Raw genomic sequence first — 13,210 nt, 5'->3', positions numbered from 1 at the left:
TTCACAAGTGCAGTCTCAGTGCTATGATGGGGTCTTAAACCAGACTGAAGCATTTTGAATACGTTGTTTGTCTTCAGGAAGGCAGTGAGTTGCTGCGCAACAGCTTTTTCTAACATTTTTGAGAGGAATGGGAAATTCGATATAGGCCGATAGCTTTTTTATATTTTCTGGATCAAGGTTTGGCTTTTTCAAGAGAGGCTTTATTACTGCCACTTTTAGTGAGTTTGGTACACATCTGGTGGATAGGGAGCTGTTTATTATGTTCAACATAGGAGGGCCAAGCACAGGAAGCAGTTCTTTCAGTAGTTTAGTTGGAATAGGGTCCAGTATGCAGCTTGAAGGCAATAAGGCTGTGCGCCTCCTGAAGTTGCAGCTCCTCAACTTGCAGCTCAGTGTTAGCCCACTTCGATATCGCCAGCCCTCCCTCGTCACCTGCGATGGAAAACCCATCGCCTTTTCCTCCCAGGCCCTCAACCCCACTGAACAAAGGTATTCTGTGGGCAAGCGTGAGGTGCTAGCCTGCGTCTGGTCATCTGAGCGATGGCATCTATACCTGTATGGCCGTGCCTTGACCCTGTGGACTGACCATCAGGCACTCACCGCCCTGCTGTCAATGTCAGGCACAGGCCACAGACCACTGAGGAATGGCTGGCCTTGTAAAGTGCCTTGGGAACTGCCTGCGTTCTCCAGGGTCAAGGAGGAGCTCTCCTGCTGGAATGGGTTTTGTGTGGCACTCAGACTTTACACTGTGGACCCGAGTACATTCATATGCATGTTTTGTCGACGACGCACAAGGGCCACTGAGGAATCAAACAAAGATGCCAAGACCTGGTGTGGTGGCCGGGCATCGACCAGGAAATCAAAGCTCTGGTCAAGAACTGTGCAACCTGTCTTGTTGGCCACCAGGCTCCACTGGGGGTGGCCAGCACTCCGGGGGTAGACAGGTGTGGCATGTAGAAGGTCTGAACATTACATACAGGACCTAGCCTGTACAGACAGACAGATAGCTCTCTCTTAACCGACCTGACTCCAACACCTGTGTCAGCAATTCTTACCCTAGTTCTCTAGGTTAGCAATCATTAGAGACTCCTACCCTATTCCAATGGGAGTTACAGGCAGACTTTTCACTAGCAGAAGAACGTCCAATTCCAAATCAACCTCTAGAATTATTCCAATAAAGACTCAGTGAGGGGATTATAGATCACAGTGTGCTGACTCTTTCTTTTCTTTAGCTGGGCATTGATCACCAGCACTTGGTCAAAGCCATTGGACTTATATACACTGTGCTTTTATCCAAAGCGACTTAGTCATGTGTGCATGGACAGTACGTATATACCTTCCTTAGTGGCAAATATAACAGTGTTAGGGAAGCTACTCTGAAAATATAGTTTATCAGGCTACCAATTACTTCACACTGGAAGAAGTTAAGATACACTAAAGCTGCTCTTAAAGGGATAGTTTAGGATTTTGGCAAGCTGTTCCTTTAGACTTCCAGTCATTGCACTAGTTAGCATTGGCTCGCGAATCTACCTCTTCATACTGAGCGCAGATACATAAAAATCCCGAACTATCCCTTCATATCTAAATCTGAAATGTCATAGACTACAAGTTGCATGAACAGATCATTCTAGAGTCAGATGTTAACATAATGTGTAATTTTGCCAATTAAACACCAAAAATGTTTCAAGTGAGAATTAGGCAGGTCTGATGCCGAAAAACATTTAAGGAAATTCTTGCTTACTGCCCCCATAAATACATACATACCGTATATATATATACGTATATATACACATTGTAACGACCTTCGTCTTCATCGGATAAGGAGTAGGAAGGATCGGAACAAAATGCAGCGTTGTAAGTGTCCATGATAATTTATTATATCAGAACACGAAAAATACAAAATAACAAAGTGAATGAAAGAAATGAAAATCGAAACAGTTCTGTATGGTGAAAACACAGACACAGAAAACAACCACCCACAAACAAAAGTGGCCGCAAAACTTGAACCTATAGGGGAGGGTCTGGGTGGGCATTACTCCGCGGTGGCGGTTCTGGTGAGGGACGTGGACCCCGCTCCACTTCTGGCTCGACCCACTTTCATAATGCCTCTGGAGCGGGAATTAGTTTAGTTCACTACTCCCAACTCTGAATACATTGCATCCCGAAAGTAATCAGACCCCTTCCCTTTTTCCACATTTTGTAACGTTGCAGCCTTATTCTAAAATGGATTAAATAATAGTTTTCCCTCATCAATCTACACACAACACGACATAATGACAAAGCGAAATGTTTACACATTTTTAGAAATGTTTTCAAATGTATAAAAAAAACTATTTACGTAAGTATTCAGACCCTTTGCTATGAGACTCGAAATTGAGCTCAGGTGCATCCTGTTTCCATTGATTATCCTTGAGATGATTCTACAACTTGTTTGGAGTCCACCTGTGGTAAATTCAAATGATTGGACATTACTTGGAAAGACACACACCTGTCTATGTAAGGTCTCACAGTTGCCAGTGCATGTCAGAGCAAAAACCAAGCCATGAGGTTGAAGGAATTGTCCGTAGAGCTCCAAGACTGGATTGTGTTGAGGCACAGATCTGGGGAAAGATACCAAAAGAATTATGCAGCATTGAAGGTCCCCAAGAAAACTGTGGCCTCCATCATTCTTAAATGGAAGAAGTTTTGAACCAAGAAGAGCAATCATGGAAGAAGAGCCTTGGTCCGAGAGGTAACCAAGAACCTTATTGTCCACTGTGGAGATGCGAGAACCTTCCAGAAGAACAACCATCTCTGCAGCACTCCACCAATCAGGCCTTTATGGTAGAGTGGCCAGACGGAAGCCACTCCTCAGTAAAAAGCACATGACAGCCCACTTGGAGTTTGCCAAAAGGCACCTAAAGGACTCTCATACCATGAGAAACAAGATTCTCTGGTCTGATGAAACCAAGATTGAACTCTTTGGCCTGAATGCCAAGCGTCATGTCTGGAGGAAACCTGGCACCATCCCTACGGTGAAGCATGGTGGTGGCAGCATCATGGTGGGGAGATGTTTTTCAGTGGCAGGGACTGGCAGACTAGTCAGGATCGAGGGAAAGATGAACGGATCAAAGTACAGAGTGATCCTTGATGAAAACCTGCTCAAGAGCGCTCAGGACCTCAGACTGAGGCGAAGGTTCACCTTCCAACAGGACAACGACCCTAAGCACACAGCCAAGACAATGCAGGAGTGGCTTCGGGACAAGTCTCTGAGTCCTTGAGGGGCCCAACCAGAGCCCAGATTTGAACCCAATCGAACATCTCTGGAGAGACCTGAAAATGGCTGAGCAGCGATGCTCCCCATCCAACCTGACAGAGCTTGAGAGTATCTGCAGAGAAGAATGTGAGAAATTCCCCAAATACAGGTGTGCCAAGCTTATAGTGTCATACCCAAGAAGTCTTGAGGCTGTAATCACTGCCAAAGGTGCTTCAACAAAGTACTGAGTAAAGAGTCTGAATACTTATAAAAATGTGATATTTATATATATTTTAATACATTTGCTAAAATTTCAAAAACCTGTTTTTGTTTTGTCATTATGGGGTATTGTGTGTAGATTGATGAATGTGGAAAAAGTCAAGGGGTCTAAATACTTTACGAATGCACTGCATATTTGATATATACAAAATATTTCACATTTAGAGTCATTCCTCACTTCCGTCTCCCTTGACTATAGACAGCCCCGCACACACCTCCCATACCCCCATTTAATTCAATACCATTATGAAAATTGATGCGGACTCCCCTCTCCCTGTGCTCTACAGAGCTGATTAGGGGCAGCATCATAACCAGGGTGTGCTCACTGCTCCAATTAACCCACTCTGTAGTTTGTATGTTAATCACTGGCTTATCAATCACCTTTAATTGGGCAGTGAAACACTGCATAGCCTAAACGTGCTACTAAAGAGAAGAGAGAGGTAGACAGCGGACTAGCCAAGCATGGCCAAGGTAATAGAATGTAATTGACTCAAGGTGAACAGAATATCAAGGCACCATTATGTGCTGTATATCAATTCATTTTATATGGGCATTTCTCACTCCTACAGGTGAGTGATCTATCTGTATCTGGCATTAGATCAAATCAAATCCAATTTTATTGGTCACATGCACATGGTTAGCAGATGTTAATGCGAGTGTAGCAAAATGCTTGTGCTTCTAGTTCTGACAGTGCAGTAATATCTAACAAGTAATCTAACAATTCCACAACAACTATCTTATACACACAAATCTAAAGGGATGGAATAATATGGGCACATAAAAATATGGATGAGCAATGACCGAGCGGTATAGGCAAGATGCATTAAATTATATAAAATACAGTATACACATATGAGATGAGTAATGTAAGATATGTAAACATTACTAAAGTGGCATTATTAAAGTGACTAGTGATCCATTTATTAAAGTGGCCAATGATTTCGAGTCTGTATGTAGGCAGCAGCCTCTCTGTGTTAGTGATGGCTGTTTATCAGTCTGATGGCCTTGAGATAGAAGCTGTTTTTCAGTCTCTTAGTCCCAGCTCTGATGCACCTGTACTGACCTCGCCTTCTGGATGATAGCGGGGTGAACAGGCAGTGGCTACGGGTGGTTGTTGTCCTTGATTATCCTTTTGGCCTTTCTGTGACATCGGATGCTGTAGGTGTCCTGGAGGGCAGGTAGTTTGCCCCCGGTGATAAGTTGTGCAGACCTCACTACCCTCTGGAAAGCCTTGCGGTTGTGGGCGGTGCAGTTGCCATACCAGGCGGTGATACAGCCCAACAGGATGCTCTCAATTGTGCATCTGTAAAAGTTTGTGATGGTTTTAGGGGACAAGCCAAATTTCTTCAGCTTTCTGAGGTTGAAGAGGCGCTGTTGAACTTTCTTCACCACACTGTCTGTGTGGGTGGACCATTTCAGTTTGTCTGTGATGTGTATGTCGAGGAACTTAAAACTTTCCACCTTCTCCACTACTGTCCCATCAATGTGGATAGGGGGGTGTTTCCTCTGCTGTTTCCTGAAGTCCATGATCATCTCCTTTGTTTTGTTGACGTTGAGTAAGAGGTTGTTTTCCTGACACCAGATTCCGAGTGCCCTCACCTCCTCCATGTAGGCTGTCTCATCGTTGTTGGTAATCAAGCCCACTACTGTTGTGTCATCTGCAAACTTGATGATTGAGTTGGAGCATGGCCACACAGTCATGGGTGAACAGGGAGTACAGGAGGGGGCTGAGCATGCACACTTGTGGGGCTCCAGTGTTGAGGATCAGCGAAGTGGAGATGTTGTTTCCTACCTTCACCGCCTGGGGGCGGCCCATCAGAAAGTCCAGGACCCAATTGCACAGGGCGGGGTTGAGACCAAGGGCCTCAAGCTTAATGATGAGCTTGGAGGGTACTATGGTGTTGAATGCTGAGCTGTAGTCAATGAACAGCATTCTTACATAGGTATTCCTCTTGTTCAGATGGGATAGGGCAGTGTGCAGTGGGATGGCGATTGCATCGTCTGTGGACCTATTGGGGCGGTATGCAAATTGAAGTGGGTGTAGGCTGGCAGGTAAGATCCTAGACTAGTCTCTCAAAGCACTTCATGATGACGGAAGTGAGTGCTACGGGGCGATTGTCATTTAGTTCAGTTATCTTTGCCTTCTTGGGTACAGGAACAATGGTGGCCATCTTGAAGCATGTGGGGACAGCAGACTGGGATAGGGAGAGATGGAATATGTCCGTAAACACCCCAGCCAGCTGGTCTGCACCTGCTCTGAGGACGCGGCTAGGGATGCCGTCTGGGCCAGCAGCCTTAACACGTTTACATGTCTTACGTCGGCCACGGAGAAGGAGAGGAGGGGCCTGCAGTCTTTGGTAGCGGGACTTTTCTCGGGGTAAAAATGAAAAAGGATTGATAGTCATGTGATATTACTTTTCCTATTTCAGCCAATTATGAGCTCCACCTTTTTGGTTTCCCACACACACACACACACACACACACACACACACACACACACACACACACACACACACACACACACACACACACACACACACACACACACACACACACACACACACACACACACACACACACACACACACACACACACACCGCATCCCTGGGCCTGTATGTGCTGGGTTAACTGTTAATGTTTTTTCTGTTCCCTCATGTGGACCATAGAGTGCATCCACGCTGCTGCAATGTGCAACATTATGTGAGCATCTGCTGCTCGCTGTAAAACACCCTTTAAAATGAACTTCACACATTAAAACATCAAAGCTGTCTCAGATCAATCAATCAAATATTATTTGTCACATGCTTTGTAAACAACAGGTGTAGAATAACAGTGAAATGCTTACTTACGGGTCATTATCCAATAATGAATAGTTTAAGATAAAAATAAAAGGGACACAAGGAATACTAATAACAATAACGAGTAAAAATAACATGGCTATATACACTGGGTACCAGTACAGAGTCAATGTGCAGGGGTACAAGGTAGTTGCGGTAGCTATGTACTGTACATACAGTGGCAAGAAAAAGTATGTGAACTCTTTGGAATTATCTGGATTTCTGCATAAATTGGTCATCAAATTTGATCTGATCTTCATCTCAGCCACAACAATAGACAAACATAGTGTGCTTAAACTAATAACACACAAATGATTGTATTTTTCTTGTCTATATTGAATACATCATTTAAACATTCACAGTGTTGGTTGAAAAAGTATGTGAACCCCTAGGCTAATGACTTCTCCAAAAGCTAATTGGAGTCAGGAGTCAGCTAACTTGGAGTACAATCAATGAGATGCGATTGGAGATGTTGGTTAGAGCTGCCTTGCCCTATAAAAAACACTCACAAAATTTGAGTTTGCTATTCACAAGAAGCATTGCCTGATGTGAACCATGTCTCGAACAAAAGAGATCAGAATACCTAAGATTAAGAATTGTTGATTTGCATAAAGAAAGGGTTACAAAAGTATCTCTAAAAGCCTTGATGTTCAACAGTCCACACTAAGACAAATTGTCTATAAATGTAGAAAGTTCAGCACTGTTGCTACTCTCCCTAGGAGTGGCTGTCCTGCAAAGATGACTGCAAGAGCACAGCACAGAATGCTTAATGAGGTTAAGAAAAATCCTAGTGTCAGCTAAAGACTTACAGAAAATACTGTACGCCTTCTAGTGGCCCAGTCAGAGTCCTGACCTCAACCCGATTCAGATGCTGTTGAATGACCTCAAGAGAGCAATTCACACCAGACATTCTAAGATTATTGCTTAACTGAAACAGTTTTGTAAAGAGGAATGGTCCAAAATTCCTCCTGACCATTGTGAAGGTCTGATCCGCAACTACAGAGGTTATTGCTGCCAAAGGAGGGTCAACCAGTTATTAAATCCAAGGGTTCACATACTTTTTCGACCCTGCACTGTGAATGTTTACACGGTGTGTTCAATAAAGACATGAAAACGTATAATTGTTTGTGTGTTCTTAGTTTAAGCAGACTGTGTTTGTCTATTGTTGTGACCTAGATGAAGCTCAGACAACATTTTATGACCAATTTTTGCAGAAATCCAGGTATTTCCAAAGGGTTCACATACTTTTTCTTGAATTTCCTGCAATTCTACACATTTTGTCATGGGGTGGAGATACATTTTTATAACACATTCATGCAATTCTACCCATTTTGCCATTATGTGGAGAGAATTTTTGTCAGTTCTACAGCAAATTTCCTGCAATTCTATCTTTTTTTGTAATTTCTTTTTAACCTTTATTTAACTTGGTAAGTCAGTTAATAAAAATAATATTTACAATGACAGCCTACCCCGGCCAAACCCGGTCAACGCTGGGCCAATTGTGCACCGCCCAAGCACCAGTTAGCCTTGAGCTAGCCTCGAGCTAGGCCCATCTCCCGGCTAGCCGACGAGGTATACCAGCTAATTCTTGGGCTACAAAACCTCTTTTGCCAATTGGCCTGGACCCTTTCTTGTCGACACGGAGCCCCACCGTCACGACTGGTCTGCCGACGTAATCGTCCGATGTGGTTTCAACAGGCTTTTCCGTTGCGATGTTGCCGAAGACCCATCTGCTAACCCCGGCCCGCTAGCTTTCTGAATGCTGTGTCTCCAGCTCGCCTAGAGTAGTAGGGACTACCGAACGACTTCCTGACTAACCTATTGCTGCTGATTGGAACCTATGATCACTTGGCTACACAGCTGATGCCTGCTGGACTGTTCACTAACACGGTACCTCTTTTTGTTTATATGTCGGCCCCAGCCTCGAATTCAGGTCCTGTGTGTACCTAACTGACCATCTCTGCCCATTCATCGCCAATTACACCGTTGTTGTCTTAGCTCTCCCGATCAACACCTGTGATTGCTTTATGCCTCTCTCTAATATCAATATGCCTTGTCTACTGCTGTTTCGTTTAGTTCTTATTGTTTTATTTCACTGTAGAGCCCCCAGTCCCGCTCAACATGCCTTTGATAGCTCTTTTGTCCCACCTCCCACACATGCGGAGACCTCACCTGGCTTAACTGGTGCCTCTAGAGATGCAACCCTTCTCATCGTCACTCAACGCCTAGGTTTACCTCCACTGTACTCACATCCTACCATAACCTTGTTGAGATATTATGCCCTGAATCTATTCGACCACACCCAGAAATCTGCTCCTTTTATTCTCTGTTCCCAACGCACTAGACAACCAGTTCTTATAGCCTTTAGCCGTACCCTTATCCTACTCCTCCTCTGTTCCTCTGGTGATGTAGAGGTTATCCCAGGCCCTGTAGCCCCCAGTACTACACCTATTCCCTAAGCGCTCTCATTTGTTGACTAATGTAACTGAAAAAGCCTTGGTTTCATGCATGTTAACATCAGAAGCCTCCTCCCTAAGTTTGTTTTATTTACTGCTTTAGCACACTCCGCCAACCCTGATGTCCTAGGCGTGTCTGAATCCTGGCGTAGTAAGGCCACCAAAAATTCTGAAATTTCCATCCCCAACTACAACATTTTCTATCAAGATAGAACTGCCAAAGGGGGCGGAGTTGCAATCGCCTGCAGAGTGCTGTCATACAATCCAGATATGTGCCCAAACAGTTTGAGCTTCTACTTTTAAAAATCCACCTTTCAGATAATAAGTCTCTCACTGTTGCCGCTTGTTATAGACCCCCCTCAGCCCCCAGCTGTGCCCTGGACACCATATGTGAATTGATTCTCCCCCAGCTACCTTCAGAGTTTGTACTGTTAGGTGACCTAAACTGGGAGATGCTTAACATCCCGGCCATCCTACAAACTAAGCTAGATGCCCTCAATCTCACATAAATTATCAAGGAACCTACCAGGTACAACCCTAAATTCGTAAACATGGGCACCCTCATAGATATCATCCTGACCAACTTGCCCTCTAAATACACCTCTGCTATCTTCGACCAACCAGGATCTCAGAGATCATTGCCTCATTGCCTGCGTCCGTAATGGGTCCACGGTCAAACAACCACCCCTCATCACTGTCCAACGCTCCCTAAAACACTTCAGCGAGCAGGCCTTTCTAATCGACCTGGCCCGGGTATCCTGGAAGGATATTGACCTCATCCCGTCAGTAGAGGATGCCTGGTTGTTCTTTAAAAAGTGCGTTCCTCCTAATCTTAAATAAGCATGCCCCATTCAAAAATGTAGAACTAAGAACAGATACAGCCCTTGGTTCACGCCAGACTTGACTGCCCTTGACCAGCACAAAAACATCCTGTGACGTACTGCATTAGCATTGAAGAGCCCCTGCGATATGCAACTTTTCAGGGAAGTCAGTAACCAATATCCATGGAGAATAAGGGCACCTCCTCCCAGCTGCCCACTGCACTGAGGTTAGGAAACACTGTCACCACCGATAAATCTACGAAACTCGAGAATTTCAATAAGCAACTTGCCCCCCCCCCCCCCCCCCCCCCCGCTTCTCCTTAAAAATCTGGACCCCTACAAATCAGCTGGGCTAGACAATCTGGACCCGCTCTAAACATTTCCACTGCAATTGTTGCAACCCCTATCCCTAACCTGTTCAACCTCTCGTATCGTCTGAGATCCCTAAAGATTGGAAAGCTGCTGCAGTCATCCCCCTCTTCAAAGGGGGTGACACTCTAGACCCAAACTGTTACAGACCTATATCCATCCTGCCCTGCCTTTCTAAAGTCTAAAGTCTTCATTGGGAATCCAGATTTCTAAGGGACCTTCTTGCAGTTCATATCGCTTCCACTGGATATCAACAGTCTTTAGAAATTGGTTGAGGTTTTTCCTTTGAGAAATGAAGAAGTAACACTGTTCAGAATGAGGGTAGAGGGAAGTGTACTCTTTGTTAGAGGCGGGTGACCTGAAAGTTAGCTACACTTTGTTTTCCAGTATATCCCGTCTTCAATTTTATCGATTATTTACGTTAATAAATACCTAAAGTTGTATTACAAAAGTAGTTTGAAATGTTTGGACAAAGCTTACAGGTAATTTTGTAGTCATGTTGCGCGAGTTGGAACCGGTGTTTTTCTGGATCAAACGCGCCAAATAAATGGACATTTTGGATATATATCGACGGAATTAATCGAACATAAGTACCATTTGTGATGTTTATGGGACATATTGGTGTGCCAACAGAAGAAGCTCGTTAAAGGTAAAGCATGAATTATATCTTTATTTCTGCGTTTTGTGTCGTGCCTGGAGGGTTGAAATATGATGGTCTGTGTTTGTTTGCTTGGTTTCTATCCTCAGATAATACTATCGTTTGCTTTCGCCGTAAAGCTTTTTTGAAATCTGACACATTGGCTGGATTCACAACAAGTGTAGCTTTAATTTGGTATATTGAATGTGTGATTTCATCAAAGTAAAATTTTTATAGGAATTGTCCGGACCTCTGGCAGTCTCTATGGGGGTGCCACAGGGTTCAATTCCCGGGCCGACTCTTTTCTCTGTGTATATCAATGATTTCACTCTTGCTGCTGGTGATTCTCTGATCTACCTCTACACAGACGACACCATTCTGTATACTTCTGGCCCTTCTTTGGACACTGTGCTAACAAACCTCCAGACAAGCTTCAATGCCATACAACACTCCTTCTGTGGCTTCCAACTGCTCTTAATATGCTAGTGAAACTAAATGCATGCTCTTCAACCAATCGCTGCCCGCACCCGTCAGCTCGACTAGCATCACTACTCTGGACGGTTCTGACTTAGGTATTTGTAGTTGTCCACATATTCTAGGTGTCTGGTTAGACTGTAAACTCTCCTTCCAGACTCACGTTAAGTATCTCCAATCCAAAATGAAATCTAGAATCGGCTTTCTATTTCGCAACAAAGCCTCCTTCACTCCTGCTGCCAAACATACCCTCGTAAAACTGACTATCCTACCGATCCTTGACTTCGGCGATGTCATTTACAAAATAGCCTCCAACACTCTACTCAGCAAATTGGATGCTGTCTATCACAGTGCCCTCTGTTTTGTCACCAAAGCCCCGCATACTACCCACCACTGCGACCTGTATGCTCTCGATGGCTGGCCCTCGCTACATATTCGTCGCCGAACCCACTGGCTCCAGGTCATCTATAAGGTAAAGCCCCGCCTCATCTCTGCTCACTGGTCACCATAGCAACACCCACCTGTTGCATGCGCTCCAGCACGTATATTTCACTGGTCATCCCCAGAGCCAACACCTGCTTTGGTTCTTACTTCTAGTTCTCTGCTGCCAATGACTGGAACGAATTGCAAAAATCACTGAAGCTGGAGACTTGTATTTCCCTCACTAACTTTAAGCATTAGCTGTCAGAGCAGCTTACCAATCACTGCACCTGTACACAGCCCATCTGTAAATAGCCCACCCAACTACCTCATCTCCATATTGTTATTTGTTTTGCTCTTTTGCAATCCAGTATCTCTACTTGCACATCATCATCTGCACATATATCACTCCAGTGCTAATGCTAAATTGTAATTATTTCGCCAATATGGCCTATTTATTGCCTTACCTCCCTAATCTTACTACATTTGCACACACTGTATATAGATTTTTCTATTGTGTTATTGACTGTACAGTGCCTTGCAAAAGTATTCACCCCCTTGGCGATTTTCTTATTTTGTTGCATTACATCCTGTAATTTAAATTGATTTTTATTTTTATTTCATGTAATGGACATACACAATGTAGTCCAAATTGGTGAAGTGAAAAAAATAACTTGTTTAGAAAAATTCCAAAAAATGAAAAACGGACAAGTGCATATGTATTCACCATCTTTGCTATGAAGCCCCTAAATAAGATCTGGTGCAACCAATTACCTTCAGAAGTCACATAATTTGTTTAAAAAAAGTCCACCTGTGTGCAATCTAAGTTTCACATGATCTCAGTATATATACACCTGTTCTGAAATGCCCCAGAGTCTGCAACACCACTAAGCAAGGGGCACTACCAAGCAAGAGGCACTATGAAGACCAAGGAGCTCCCCAAGCAGGTCAGGGACAAAGTTGTGGAGAAGTACAGGTCATAAAAAAATATCTGAAACTTTGAACATCCCACGGAGCCCCATTAAATCCATTATTAAAAAATGGAAAGAATATGGCACCACAACAAACCTACCAAGAGAAGGCCACCAACCAAAACTCACGGACCAGGCAAGGGGGGCATTAATCAGAGAGGCAACAAAGAGACCAAAGATAACCCTGAAGGAGCTGCAAAGCACCATAGCGGAGATTGGAGTATCTGTCCATAGGACCACTTTAAGTCGTACACTCCACAGAGCTGGGCTTTACAGAAGAGTGGCCAGAAAAAATAAGCAAACATGTTTGGTGACTCCCCAAACATATGGAAGAAGGTACTCCGGTCAGATGAGACTAAAATGTAGCTTTTTGACCGTCAAGGAAAACGCTATGTCTGGCGCAAACCCAACACCTCTTTTCACCCGAGAACACCATCCACCATCCAAAAATCCCAGTGGCTAGATGTGCCAAGCTTATAGAGACATACCCCAAAAGACTTGCAGCTGTAATTGCTGCAAAAAGTGGCTCTACAAAGTATTGACTTTGCGCGGGTGAATAGTTATGCACTTTCAAGTTCTGTTTTTTGTCTTATTTCTTGTTTGTGTCACAAGAAAAAATATTTTGCATCTTCAAAGTGGTAGGCATGTTGTGTAAATAAAATGATACAAACCCCCCAAAAATACATTTTAATTCCAGGTTGTAAGGCAAC

The 13,210-nt window shown here is 43.9% G+C and overlaps 1 protein-coding gene across 1 annotated transcript in view; it reads left to right on the top strand.

Moving 5' to 3' along the window:
• Positions 1–328: 328 nt before the first annotated feature.
• Positions 329–13,210, top strand: part of LOC120017429 — a 40,076-nt gene continuing 27,194 nt past the window's right edge. The window contains exon 1 of the mRNA XM_038960175.1: positions 329–506. Within this exon, the coding sequence (XP_038816103.1) occupies positions 329–506 (178 nt within the window). The remainder of the gene's footprint in view (positions 507–13,210) is intronic.

The sequence above is a fragment of the Salvelinus namaycush genome, chromosome 22 (assembly GCF_016432855.1).
Source record: "Salvelinus namaycush isolate Seneca chromosome 22, SaNama_1.0, whole genome shotgun sequence".
Taxonomy (NCBI): Eukaryota; Metazoa; Chordata; class Actinopteri; order Salmoniformes; family Salmonidae; genus Salvelinus; species Salvelinus namaycush.
Note: the sequence above shows the minus strand (reverse complement) of the source record. Positions and strands in the feature narration are given on the sequence as shown.